This window comes from Mus caroli, unplaced genomic scaffold (assembly GCF_978045245.1).
Source record: "Mus caroli unplaced genomic scaffold, Mus_caroli_1 scaffold_7, whole genome shotgun sequence".
In the NCBI taxonomy this organism is placed as follows: Eukaryota; Metazoa; Chordata; class Mammalia; order Rodentia; family Muridae; genus Mus; species Mus caroli.
Window position 1 is genome coordinate 20,229,899 of NW_028227262.1, and position 14,310 is coordinate 20,244,208.

Consider the following 14,310-nt stretch of genomic DNA (forward strand, 5'->3'; position numbering starts at 1 on the left):
ACTCATCTATGGTCTTGTAATCCTCCATGTATGCACCTCTCTAAGATGGTTTTCTTTTTCTTCTTTAAGATTTACTTATTTATTATATGTAAGTATAGTGTAGCTGTTTCCACACACCCCAGAAGAGGACATGAGATGTCATTACAGATGTTTGTAAGATACCATGTGGTTGTTCAGATGTGAACTGGGGACCTGCGAAAGAGCAGTCAGTGCTCTTAACTACTGAGCAATCTCTCCAGACTCCATGGTTTTCATTTGTGATGTTATAAAATATTCTCAATCCCGGTTGATAGCAGTGTGGGACCATAGGGGGAAAAGTAGCACCCATAGATAACAGGCTAAGAAGAGTCTCTTGGTAAATGCTAGACAGGAGAAGGAGTTTGGCTGTGGAGGCTGTAGTTGTTGAGCTTGCTACAAATCGACATCCGAGGTAAATAAATCCTGGAACTGCTGATCCCGTTGTTGTTCAGGTAGGCATATCTTTCCTCTCCTTGGATGAGAGTCCTGAAAAGAAACCAAAAACAGTAAGCCTGCAGAGCCCAGAACTGCATTTGCTCCTGTAATGAAATCTCACCAGTCTCCACTGCTTTTTGGTAATATGAATCAAAGAGTCCCTGAGGAATCACCTGCATTAGTTTCATACCTACTGTCTCACATCCTCAGGATTTGAACACCACTCTTTTGTCATTTGTCCATGGTGAATCCTGTAATGTGTGTACAAGGCATTGGGCTGGTGCTTGCTGCCATGTTCAAATGAACTGCAGCCATGAGTGACCCCACTAAGGGTGATTTTCAATTCTGTTTTTAGGCATTTTATATATGGGGATGCCCACTTAGTAAATTGCTCTAAGGGCTTCAATGATGGATGTGACTGAGTCTGTGATTAACCATCCCAGTAAAACAGCTCAAACCCGAGGACTGTTTTGGGTGCTCAGTGATGACAAGACTTTAGAGAAGGTTCCAAATATGCTTAGAGTCTCTGCTTTCCTGAACAGGTGCAGCCATGGGAATAGTGGAGTGCTGAATCTCAGGCTTGCAGATTCTGCAGTGGGTTTCTGGGGCTTCAGATCCCCCACTGGCCGTCTGAGGCTCTGTCTATATCCCTCACAGGGCATTTATCAACAACAGAAATATTTAAGTTAGAGCCAGACCAAACAATAGCTACTCCCAGACACCATCATTATGGTAAATATTTTGAGTAAAACGACACGATGTAAAGGCTTTGAAAATGAAGGCCAATAAACAGGAAAACCTCTGAAGGATTTAAGTTTGTGGGTATGTAGAGCTTTCTGGGGATTGGCTGTTGCATGTAAACACACTCTCTACCTCTGAGCCACATCTCCAGCCCAAGGGTTCATTTTTTTTTCTTACTTCCCAGTATAGTTGGCTTCACATGACATTGACTTTCATCTCTCATAGCCACAACACACACATATCACAACACAGGAACATAATGGAAGAAAAACATCATGAAAACATACATGTTGTTATACTCAGTGTTGTCTGTCCACTTCCAAGCATGCTCTGATGACTCTCTGTGCAGGCCAATCCAGCAATCAAAATTCCCCGTGTATCTCATTAGGAAATTCTGTCATAAAACACAAAAAAAGTCAAGAATACATGTGTCTCTTTGTTTCAGATGATCCTGGAGTCTCTCCACTCCACACCTTTCTCTAGAGATAACAGGAGGGTGTAACTGAGGGTCACATTCCTCTGTGGCCTGGACAGTTCTGGGTTAACCTCCCACTGCAGTTATTATCAGTTGTCTCCTTCTGTACCCAACATGTGCCAGCATATGGGAAAACACTGATGACCACCAGGTGTCCATTAAAATGGCATATCTGACCTTCCAGCTGACTATGAGCACTTCATGAGAGAATGTTTCTTGACTGTCTCAGGGCTCCAGTCAGAAGTCAAGCATCAGCAAATGGCGCACACTCACATTCCCTATGTCTCCATGTGCTTGGGATGAGATCCTTCCTGAGGCCTCATCTGTAACTCTCTATCTCAAGGCAATAAAATATTCAACAGAACAGACAGACAAACCATTCCCTGCCCATTGCTTACCAGCTCATCCTGGTTGTCAAACTGAGCTAGTTGAGCATCTTGTGCCATGCAGAAGGCCTGGGCGGATGTCCAGTTACTTGTGTATTCAGAAAAATAAAAACATTTATTTCCAATTCCAATCCAGTGTCTTGGGCAAGCAGCATAGGTATTTTTGATTGTGATCTGTTCTGTCTTTCTTGCTAAAATGTAGAGAATACAATGAATCATGACAAGCAGGTCATCTCTCTTTGGCACACCCTCCTGAGCTCAGCTGTGAGGTATGAATCTGATGGTAGCTTTCCTAACTGATCTGTAGGAATCCTCTCCTGAGCATGATGGGCCTTTATCTAAAGGCCTCTGACCATGGGCCTCTGTCCCATTCTCTCAGGTGCTCACTGTCAGTAGGGCTCCCAGGAAGTGCACTTCTATAACAGCATCACTTTCTGAGCTCTGGATGACTATTTACTACAATAGGGATTGCTACTGCAGCAAGCACTCTGTAGGGACACCTACTGACACCCAACCTGATAATTGAGATAGCAGTGAGAACTTTTGGGTAGGCAGTGTATACAGTGTGGACACATTGCACTAAAAAATGATTTACATACTTAAGAGGACAGTGCAAGATTTTATTGCACTATTCTGAATATTGTGGTAATAAAATCCTATAAATTCCTTACTTCAGAAACTTTCCTTTTAATACTTTGAAAATTCAGTTAAGCCTGGTAACTAAACTAGGTCATGGTGGGAGGCACTGTATCTTCCTGGCCATATTACTCTTCCCTGTCCTCACCTTTGAGGTTCCTACTTTGAAATTTCCTCTCTTTATTCTCTGCCTTGAACAGTTTCCCAAGGAGATTTATGTCCCTGACATCTCAGTTGAGAGCATACTGAATTTCATCTTCTCACAGATGCCAAGCCAAGACTCCTGTGTACACCACAGACTGTGTGTTCCTTCACTGCACCTTCCAGCTGGAACCTAAGTTCCCAGAGAACAGGAATTTCCAGTGTGATTTCTCCAGAGCCCTTCCCACAATGCCTGGGTCACAGTGGTCAGTAAGTATAACTGACCATGTGAATGTGGACAAAGTGTCATATAATTTGGAGAATAAGTCACTTACCTGACAAAGCAACAGAAAGAGCAACTATAGCTACACTGAGGACAATGATCACTCCATAGCAGGCATAAAGCTTAGCACGAGACTCACGGGAGATACTTATGAGACCTTTTCCTTGGAGAATTTTACCTGAAAATATGAATATAAGAGTGACAATTTTAAGAATTTCTCTCAAAATAAAATAAAATCACCACAAAGTCTGCTTTACAATTGCCTATCAGGTCCTGAAAGGCTTCTGCCAACCATTTTTGAGAAGGCCCTGGTCCACAAAGGATGTCCATGGTAGAAAGAAGTCTAGAGAGGATGGGAACAGAACTTCTGCCAGGGAGCCTTCTGGTCACTGAACTCAGGGTGAATAATGGAAGAGCAAAAATGGAGGGAGTGGGGATCCCAGTGAAATGCAAACAACAAAAATCTGGATTTGGCTCCATAAAAAGCACCCTGGCTAGAAGGAGTTATGGAAACACTAGAGAATAAATTGATGTAATTAGACATAGTAACAAAATAGGAAAAGAGGAAAAATTAGAAATATCTCAATAAACAGCAAAAATATGTGGAAAATAGAAGTGAAAGGAAATTCTTCAACCCTACAAAATCCATCCACTAAAAACAAAACAGTAAGTCCAACTTCAGTCAGCCGCACTCTCAATGGTGCCATTATGAATGTGTTCCCAGTAATCAAGAGCAAGAGTCAGATGTCTGCTCATTACTCTGGGTGGACTTTTTCCCAGGAGGTCCTCGCCAGGACAAAGAAATAGGGTCAGGTGTCTGGAGAATGGCTCAGCTATTAAGATCTCTTTCAGCTCTTCCAGAGGACTTGAACTGAAGGTAGCTTACAACATTGCACACCTCCAGTTCCAGGGGGTCCATTGCCCTCTTCTGGCTTCTGTACACGCTGGGCATTCATGTTATGAACAAACCTGCAGGCAAACAGCCACATACATAAAATGAGTCTCTTAAAGAATGAAAGGAGGTTTATGCTTCTCAGAAACAGGTGAAAGTGTTTCTTTTCACAGATGACAGGGTTCTATCTACATAAAAATCCAAACAAATCTACAAAAGACCGTTGGATGTAAAAAAAAAATGAGTTTATAAAACTGTAGGACAGGGCAACAGCATGGTAAAATCAGTTGTATTGTCCTGTCGAGTGGAAATTAATATCTTAGACAGTAATGCCAAAAAAACCATAAAATTACAAATCTAAATATAGGATGTTCATAGTCAGCATAACAAAAACTACATGTAAATATATAAAGAAATAAAAAGGAAAGTTGGCTCAGTGGTTTAGAGCATTTGTTGATCTTTCAGAGGACCTGGGTTAAATCTAGCACCAATATAAAAGCTCACAAACCTCTGTAAATCCATATTCAGGAACTCTGAGAACTTTCCTGACCTTGGTGGGCACTAGGAATGCACACAATCCATAGATATCTATGCAGGCCAAGCACTCATACATGTGACATTTTTGAAATAAAGAACAAAATCAAGGCAGCGCTAAACACATAATGAACTAGAACACTCCATATTGCTCATGCCAACAATTCCTGAACACACATATATGTGCAACATATTCCAGAGGGGTGGTTGCCTTCAGAAAAAAATCATAGCACCAAGCTGAATGAGAAGTAATATGAAAATTTAAAAGAGTCAAAAATTAACAGTCAAAAATTATTCTGAGAATGAAGAGGTCAAAATCAGAAAGATCATAAGGCCTGACCTGATGTCTCATATTCTCATGGGAACAGGAATGAAAGCCTGGTGCTAGCATCAGAGTCGACACTGAAACAACACAGCAGAAAACCGGACTCCACAATGAGATCAAAAACACGTGGGTGGTCAACAGACACTTAACAGAGATGGACAGTCTTTAGACAGAAAAAGGGTAGCATCACTCCAGTGTGTGCTACTGAAATAACCTTCTATCTGCCTGCTAAAAAAATAAATTAATGGACACAAATTACTACAGTCCATTTGTAGACATATAGATCCAAGCACAAAACTTAATATCATAAAGTCATTTGATTTTTAGAAAAGTAAGGGAATGTTTGTGAACTTGTCCTGGGCAAAATCATCTTAGATTTAAGAGCAAACTCACTGTCTGCAAAACAGGATGGTTATACATTGATGTGGATGTCCATGTTGAGGTAGAACTAACAACTTCTTAAGGCTAAATTGTACAGCTACTACAAAGCTGTTTGTAAGTGTAAAATGTGATATGCTCCCATCCTACCCACATATTCCCATGCTGGAAAGGAATTCAAGTTGCAAGACATCTTTATGTGAATATTTGCAGCAGCTTTAAGGATCCCTGTGAAAATGACATATTTGTGACCATTGAAGTATCCCCAAGCTGATGACAAGGTAAACCTCTCAACACAAGAAACAACTTGGAACACATGCCTGTGCTTGCCCTATCTCATGCCACTTTAACAGGCCAAATGTCCCACCCAAGAGCTTCTTCCCCAAAGTGTCCCTAAACTAAGACTGAAAGTAAGCTTATGCAAACGAGGTCAGAGAGCTACAGGAAGTCCCAGTTTCCTTTGAGAAGAGACCCCCAACTGCCACTATTCACTTCCTCCTCTCACTTCTCTAGAAGTTTCCTGACAGCTTTTCACAACCTCTTTGTATAGTATTTGCTGGTGAGATTCATGCAAATTTCTGAACTCAGAGCATGATTCTGTGTAGGCGATGCTGTGGGTATGGTCTCTCAGCATCTCACCAGCAGTGCATGTTTCTGACAGGATACTGATTGGCACTGCACTGTGACTGATGAGCAGAACCCCCTGACAAGCTGAAAGAACTCTTGTGGGACATCTCTGCTTCATGGACCCATTTTATGGCATCTGGAAAGGTGACTACTCATGGCTGTGACAGAGGAGTGGTGAGAGTGTCTGCAGCAGACAATGGGGAAACAGGTAGGGTAGGGGCTCTGTATATACTTTTAAAATGACTGTTTTAGTCTTATTTATTTTACATGTAAGAGTGCTTTGTCAGCTGTATGTAAGAATGTATGTATGTAATGTATGTATGTATGTGTACTACATGCATGATTAGTGTTAGAAGAATTTAGAAAATATATTGGATCCCTGAAAATGGAGTTAGAGGTGGGTGTGTGAGCCAACATTTGGGTGCTGGGAATGAAACCTCAGGTCTCTGCAAGAGCAATAAATGCTCTAAGTGTTTGAGCCAAGTCTCCAGCCCATATATATCTTGATGAAGAACACCTGACTATATGTTTTCAAAATTCATAGAAATGTATACCAAACGAGTTAATTTTATTGAGTGCTAATTATAGTTTTTACAGAGTTTTCACTGACTTTAACCCTTGCATTTTGCTCACTTTCGCACATGTAAAATACCAGGAAGCTTCTATTACATTAACAAGCAGGGAAAGGATCCTTAGGATTAGAACGAAGGCTTTAAGCACTGAGCTTTTGGAGTTTGGATCCACATAGAACTCCCAGCCTTCATTTTTTCTAGTTCTACAGGATATAAAAAGATAGCATGATAAATTCTCCTGTGCTCATTTCCAGCCCCAGCACCTCTCAGCCATGTGTTGCTGTGAGCACTCCTCAGCCCTCCTCACACTCCCTATAGAAAGTAAGTCTTGGGAGATTTCTAAACCCCTTCATATTCTAAAGGCATGGTTTCATTGTGATTTCTAGTTCTGCACTGTGCTTTAAAAAATCTTTCCAAATCCAAGAAAAGAGTGGAAACTCCTGTCTGCTTTTAGCTAACAAACCTCTCTACAACTGATGAACAATGTTGGGCTTTCAGTGCCTGACTAATTTGTCTCAGCATGTCACCCAGGTCCACCCATGTTGTCACAAAAGACATCCTGTCTTACTAGTGCATAGTATTCCAATATATATGGGAGTATGTATCACAGTTTTTCCACACTCATCCACTGATGCTGATGTCTGTTTGGTTGGAGCCTCCCCCACCACGAACCTCCCACCACCCCAGCCCTGGCACCCAAAGCCCAGTTCCACATTCATGGCAGCTGTAGCAACCTTCTCCCCAGCCTAGGTGACCACCCTGGGACTCAAGCCCAGCTTGTGGCAGACAGGTCATTTTCCTTCACCGACAATCTATAAAAACACCTTCCCTGCCATAGCCTGGGCAGGACTTCCACATTGTGCCCTGACACTGGTGACCTTGCCCTGGAAGTGTTCTGAATTAAATATGCTTTTCTACTTTTAATTCAGCTCAAATTGGCTTATTAAGTCAGCAGAGAAGCCTACTAGTGTGTTCCATGTGCTGGCTATTGTAAACACACAAGCAAGTAAAAATATCTTTTACCAGTGGCTGCGGGGAGTAGAGACAGAACAGACAATAATTTCTTTAAAGTGATATCAGATCTGTTGTTCAAAGGCACAGTAGGATTAATACTGCTCATAATAACGTATTTCTAAAGCTAATCCAAGGGATTTTGAATATATTCACCATAATGAAACAAAGAGCGTATGCGTTCATTTTAATGTGTCAATCAAAAAACCACATCCTACTCTGGCCTTGAATTGTTTGGATTTGATCACCAGCAGAGACCACCACTGTCAGGAAAAAAGACTTGCAAGGACTTCTTTATAGCAGCCAAGTTTTGTTCTCTGGTTCAGAAGGTGATGAATAAACCGCCATTTTAGAAAATCGCCATCTTAATTCTTAGTCCTGGACTCTCTTAAGGCCATAGTTGTTCATCTAGCTCCCAAACCCCTCAGCCCTTACCTGAGAAACAGTAGTATTACTCGTGACCTTTCTCTTTGGGTATCAGTCAGAGGAGGTGAAAACGTTAGAGAAGCTGCGGTGGCTTCTAGAGAGCCCAGTGTGCAGACAGCAGATACAGTAACTTTCACCAAATTCAGTTGCTTTATGGACCTTGGCCACTGCTGTGAGGACCTGTCTGCCAATTTTAGCACATAGAAATGTCTGAAGAACAAAGGAAATCTTTACTTTTGTAAGTTTTCCCAACACAACAGGTGTTCTGGCTTACTGTGAGGAATATGGGACTTGGTGGAACCTGGCTATAACTCACAGTCAAAGGCAGCAAGCCAATCATACCTGCTACTATGCCTCAGAAGACGCTGTTCTACACTCTGTTTAAGGGTCTGTTTAAGGGTGCAGGATAGCTGTGGAGGAGGGTACTTTAGGTGTGCACAGGATGGCATGGAGATTAGCTGTGGAGGAGGGTACTTTAGGTGTGCACAGGATGGCATGGAGATTAGCTGTGGAGGAGGGTACTTTAGGTGTGCACAGGATGGCATGGAGATTAGCTGTGGAGGAGGGTACTTTAGGGGTGCACAGGATGGCATGGAGATTAGCTGTGGAGGAGGGTACTTTAGGGGTGCACAGGATGGCATGGAGTAGGGCCCTAGGGTTGAAGGGAGGTATGGTTAGATCTCCCTCTTCCTCGGCCTGACCCCCACCTCCCAGAACAGTGTTCCAGTCATCATAGCAGCTAGGCTGTCCACTTTGAAGGAGCTTGCCTGGTATCCCTAGGCTGCCACTAGGCCCTTGATCTAACAACAATTGTGAACTCTGCTTTTCAAGAAATTTGATATTTTATTCCTAAACAAAACTATTAAAGTGGGGGTAAAGTCATGGCTCAACAGTGAAGGGAGCTTGCTTCTCTTGCAGAGGAGGGCTTGGTTCATTCCCAGCACCCAGTGAACTAAAACTGTAGATGGATTTGTGGATGGGATAAATCTCCCACCCCACCCTACTGGAAAAAACCTGATTGTTCCCTGATGCCACAAGAGTCATTTAAGGCCAGAAAGAGTATTACCTGATACCAGTGTCCTCAGGAAGAGAGAGAAATTCGGAAAGCTTGGGGGTTTGGGGAAGGGGGAGTGCACCATGTGCTATGGGAGCCTGAAAGGAAAGTTGTAGGGAGGTGTGGAGAAGGGGCACTTTAGGTGTGGGCTGGGTGGCAGGGTGTGCCAGAGCAAGCCCAAGGTCCTCTGGTCAACCCTCCAGGAATCTGGGTACCTGCTTTGATTTACAAACTCAAAAGGACCATGTCCTTCTAGAGTAGCAGGGATCTCAGGATCAAGTATGAGTGCAGGCCCTCAAGTCAATGGGAGACACACAGACATTTCCCCAAAGGAGTATCTGAGGGTATCTCTAAAACTGCTGGGGGTGGGGGTGATGGCACGGGGCCTTGTTCAAACTTGACACCAACAATACCCACTGCTGCTACAGTTTACTTACAGCAATTGAGCACAGTAAATCCCAGCCTCTTGGTGTGTTGGGAGCCATTTGTTTATAGCACTTTCTGTAAGTTATTGGAGTAAATTCGAGATACCCTGGAAAGAGGTACTAACAAGTTCTCTATTGGTTGCACTTTCCCCCAACACATTAAAGTAACACAGGCCATACCAGAAAGCACAGAGTGGCATCCGTACTTTTCTACCATAGCAGAGCTCCCACCCTCCACCCCACCCCAGCCTGTCTATAGAGATCCACTGTGGCAGGCTAACAGGAGTGACATCCAGCTTCCCTGAGGAAGCTTCCCCCACTTTAGTTTAGTTAGCATTTCATTAAATACGTACGGTTTTTCTCCGTTTCCAAGCAATCTAGCATGGGAGGCTCTGCACCACTATCTTCTTGCTGAAGCAATGAGCCCGCCCCTTTTTCCCTCTGTCTTCCCTCTATATTTTGTAGACAGCTTGTGAGTTGTGGGCAGATTTTCACATCAGCTGACTTGATAAGCTGCCAGAGATTGGGTGCCTACCTAGATCTGGAACTGAAAAACTGCGGGGGGGGGGGGGGGGCGGAGCATGTTATACTGTAAAAGAAATAAACAGAGTTGAGACATATTTTAGATTTCAAGGTACAAAAAGTGACTTTTTTGAGACAGGGTTTCTCTGTGTAGCCCTGGATGTCCTGGAACTCACTCTGTAGACCAGACTGGCCTTGAACTCAGAAATCTGCCTGCCTCTGCCTCCCGAGTGCTGGGATTAATGGTATGCACCACCACTGCCCGGCCTTGTGTGTGTGTGTGTGTGTGTGTGTGTGTGTGTGTGTGTGTGTGTGTGTGTGTGTGTGTGAAAGGCACTTTTATTGTGTATGGTGACAGGGATCAAACTCAGAGCTTTGTACATGAGAAGCGTGAAGTCTACCATTCAGCTGTGCCATTGGACTCCAGTCAAATATAACTCTATTCACTGCAGAAGATCACTAGGCATACTTGACCTTTCTCTATTATGCCTGTCTACTTTCTCTTTGCCTCACCAAGACTTTACTGTTGAGAACATTTCTTTTTTATTATTAATTACTTTATTTATTTACATTTCAAATGTTGTTGCCTTCCTCACCTCCTTTCCATGAACCCCTCATGTCATTCCCCACTTCCTTGCTCCCACCCACCTACCTACCCCTGCCTCAAGCCTAGAGCCTAGAGCATCCCCCTTCTCTGGGGTGTCAAGCCTCTACTGGACCAAGTGCCTCCCCTCCCACTGAAGCAGGATGAGGCAGTCAGTCCTCTGCTACACATATGTAGCTGGAGCCATGGACCCATCGGTGGATACACTTTGATTAGCGGTTTAGTCCCTAGGAGCTCTGGGGCATTCAGTTAGTTGATACAGCTAGCCCTCTGGACTTCTCTCCTGTCTCTTCCCAAACCTGATCCTGCCCACCCATTTTCCTCCCCCTCCCCTCTATCACACAGGTCCCTTCCTCCCTCCGACTCCCATGATTTTTTTGTTTCTCCTCCTAAGTGAGATTGAACCATCTACACTTTGGCCTCCTTCTTGTTAAGCTTCGTATGGTCTGTGACTTGTATCATGGGTATTCTGAGCTTTTGGGCTAATAACTACTTATGAGTGAATTCAGATCATGTCCTTTTGGGTCTGGGTTACCCCACTCAAGATGATATTTTCTAGGTCTATGCATTTGCCTGCAAAATTCATAAAGCCCTTGTTTTTAATAGCTGAGTAATATTTCATTGTGTAAATATAACACATCTTCTTCCCTTGAGGGACGTCTGGGTTGTTTCCAGCTTTTGATTATATAAAAAAAGGCTATTTTGAACATAGTTGAGCAAGTGTCTTTGTGGGATAATGGAGCATCTTTTGGATATATGACCAGGAGTTGTGTAGCTAGTTATTCAGGAAGAACTATTTCCAATTTCCTGAGTAGCTGGCAGATTGATTTCCAAATGGTTGTACAGCTCGAAATCCCACCAACAATGGAGGAGTGTTCCTCTTTCTCCACATCCTCAACAGCATCTGCTGTCACCTGACTTTTTTATCTTACCTATTGTGATTGGTGTAAAGTAGAAATCTCGGGGTTGTTTTGATTTGCATTTTCCTGAGGATTAAGGATGTTGAACATCTTTTCAGGTATTTCTTGGCCATTGGAGATTCCTCAGTTGAAAATTCTTTCTTTAGCTCTATACCCCATTTTTCCATCAGGTTATTTGATCTTTGGGATCTAATTTTATGTATTCTTTGCATATTTTAGATATTAGCCCTCTATCAGATGTACGGTTGGTAAAGATCTTTTACCAATCTGTAGGTTGTCGTTTTGTCCTGTGGACAGTGTCCTTTGCTTTACAGAAGCTTTTCATTTGCCAATGGCTGATCTTAGAGCCTCAGCCATTTGTGTTCTATTCAGGAAATTTTCCCTGTGCCAATGTGTTCGAGGCTATTTCCCACTTTCTCTTCTAAAAGAGATTAGATTTAGTGTACCTCATTATTATGTGGAGGTCCTTGATCCACTTGGACTTCAGCTTTGTACAGGGAGATAAAAATAGATCAATTTGCATTCTTCTACATACAGACCGCCAGTTAAACCAGCATCATTTCTTTAAAATGCTTTCTTTTTCCACTGTACGGTTTTGGCTTCTTTGTCGAAGATCAGGTGACCAAAGATGTATGGGTTTATTTCTGGGTCTTCAATTTTTTTTTTTCTTACCAAGGCTTATTTATTTCCGGGCATCAGATTCTTTCTGTTCATGCTAAGCACATGACCTATATTTTAAAAAAAAATGTTTTTGTTTGCTATATGATCGCATAGTTTCCAGAATCACGCTTTTAAAAAATTATTTTCACCTTTGCTAAAGTTGTTTTACTGAGCAGCCAATGGAATTCCTTATGTTACCACTCAAAAATGGTTTAATTATGTTTTCGCAGGTCTCATAATGTGCGTATGCAATGAGGATCATTTAAATAAGGCGATGTGCTCACACCCTGAGTTTCCTGCTGCTATCAGCAGAGTCACCATGAGTGAGTCTTTAATAGTTCCTGAAACCCATTCCATGAAGCAGATCACGGACAAGTAAGTGCATGTGGTGCCTAGCAGATGATGCCCAGCCTGGCGTATAGTCAGCACTCATTGGCTCTTACAATAGTTGGCAAATTCCTACTTCTAACGCAGGAGATTAAAAACAGAAGTGTGAATGGTTTAAAGATAGAAGAATCACGTTATGATAAAATCAATCACAAAAATAGAGAATTCAGACCCTTCCCAGGTAATTTAAAATATCTGTTTTTCTCAAGTTATACATAATGACTGCAGACAAAATGATCAAACAGTGTACACGCTGGAATAAAAATATTGGATGGTCAATAGGCCGAAATCAGTGGAATTTAGAAAATACACTTAACTCTGATGTAGACAGACAGACAGACAGACAGACAGACAGAAGGTTTTAAAGTACAGCATGGTCTAATCATCATCGGAATCAGAATCATATTTCTTTTCTCGGATAGTTTTCTTTTTCAGCTTTGTGAAGTTTGTCCCCAATTTTTTTTTTTTTTTGGCTCTGAAATGGTGTCTCCATTAAATTTCCACTGTAATTGATAACATCAGAACAACCAAGTCTCCATTCTAAAGTTTCTGTAGTGAAGTCATCTATCTGTATTTCTTAGGTCGGTGAATCCAACAACATAATCTTGCCATCTCTCAAGAGAGCTAATGTGGGGGTGACCTTGATCCACAGGCTCTCACAGGGGAATGGTGCCTTTTCCACATTCAGCTTCAAAAACTTGGTTTCAAGATGGTTTTTGGTCAGAACTGCCAAATGTCTGTCTAGTATTTTACACCTGAATGCGGAGTCTCTGTAGAAATGGCAAACCACTTTCTCACTCTCCTTGACTTCTTAAAAGAAGTCTCTCGCTGCAGATTTCTCTGTACCGCCCGGTGCCCTTTGGAAAGTCACTCTTGTTTCTGCTGCTGAGCCTACCTGAGCGTCACCAGTCTCTTTTCTTTGAGCAGCTCCAGTTCATTTTCACCAATCTGATCCAGTTTCTGAATTTCAGAGTCCAAGTGATTTTCCACTAGCTTAGCAGCCTGGAGGAACTGCTTCTCTAGGACTTCTGAGAACATGTCGACGGATCCATTACCTTCCATTTTCTAAGTGGTCTTGGTGCTGGACTATTGGTGAAGCCTACGGAGAAAGGAAGCCAGAGATCAATACCGACCAGGTTCACACAGGTTTCAACCTCACAGCAATTGTTAAGGGCCTAGGTCTTCAATTCTATTCCATTGATCCACTTCTCTGTCTCTGTACCAATGCCATGCAGTTTGTTTGTTTCTTTGTTTGTTTGTTTGTTTGTTTGTTTGTTTGTTTTTATCACTATTGCTTTATAGTACAGCTTGAGATCAAGGAAGGTGATTTCTCCAGAAGTTCTTTTATGATTGAGAATTGTTTTCACTATCCTAGATGGTTTGTTATTCCCTATGAAGTTGAAAATTGCTCTTCTATCTCTATGAAGAATTGATTGGAATTTTGATGGGGATTTCATTGAATCCATAGATTGCTTTTGTTAAGATGGCCATTTCACTACATTAATTCTACTGATTCATGAGCATAGAGAATCTTTCCACCTTTTGAGGTCTTCTTTGATTTTTTTTTTTAAATCACTTCACTTGAAGTTCTTGACATTAAGATATTTTGCTTGCTTAGTTAGAGTTACACCAAGATATTTTATGTTATTTGTGACTATTGTGAATAGTACTATTTCCCTAATTTCTTTCTCCAGAGGACAAATACTGATTTGTTTGAGTTAATTTTATGTAAAGCCACTTTGCTGAAGTTGTTTATCAGATGTAGGAGTTTCCTGGTAGAATTTCTGGAGGTTGCTTATGTACATAATAGTATTATTATATCATCAGCAAATAGTGATACTGTGACTACTTGCTTTCC

The 14,310-nt window shown here is 42.0% G+C and overlaps 1 protein-coding gene and 1 pseudogene across 3 annotated transcripts; both read right to left on the reverse strand.

The window, feature by feature from the left end:
• Window positions 1–264: 264 nt before the first annotated feature.
• On the reverse strand, window positions 265–9,743 carry LOC110296650 (C-type lectin domain family 2 member I-like). 3 transcript variants are annotated; one of them, XM_021165370.2, is made up of 6 exons: window positions 9,709–9,743; window positions 4,014–4,084; window positions 3,164–3,293; window positions 2,068–2,242; window positions 1,482–1,588; window positions 265–504 (listed from the first exon to the last, which is right to left on the reverse strand). In XM_021165370.2, exons 1-6 carry the CDS (start codon window positions 9,741–9,743, stop codon window positions 363–365), a joined length of 660 nt encoding a protein of 219 aa, XP_021021029.1. In that variant the 3' UTR covers window positions 265–362. The 3 variants fall into 3 exon arrangements, with proteins under 3 accessions (XP_021021029.1, XP_021021027.1, XP_021021025.1); XM_021165368.2 differs by having other exon boundaries at window positions 4,002–4,084; XM_021165366.2 differs by lacking the exon at window positions 9,709–9,743 and adding an exon at window positions 9,540–9,559 and having other exon boundaries at window positions 2,068–2,246; window positions 3,168–3,293; window positions 4,002–4,084.
• Window positions 9,744–12,724: 2,981 nt separating this feature from the next.
• On the reverse strand, window positions 12,725–13,529 carry LOC110296646 (thioredoxin domain-containing protein 9 pseudogene; annotated as a pseudogene).
• Between the last annotated feature and the right edge of the window lie 781 nt (window positions 13,530–14,310).

What these genes read in the sequence shown, in the direction of transcription:
- LOC110296650 (XM_021165368.2), bottom strand. Translation starts at nt 9,743, where the DNA reads ATGCTAGATTGCTTGGAAACGGAGAAAAACCGTAC. An exon ending in TCTGTTGCTTTGTCAGGTAA is followed by an intron (nt 2,243 to 3,163) that starts GTGACTTATTCT and finishes CATTTTAGCAAG; the next exon opens with AAAGACAGAACAGATCACAA. An exon ending in AACACTGAGTATAACAACAT is followed by an intron (nt 505 to 1,481) that starts GTATGTTTTCAT and finishes GTTTCTTTTCAG; the next exon opens with GACTCTCATCCAAGGAGAGG.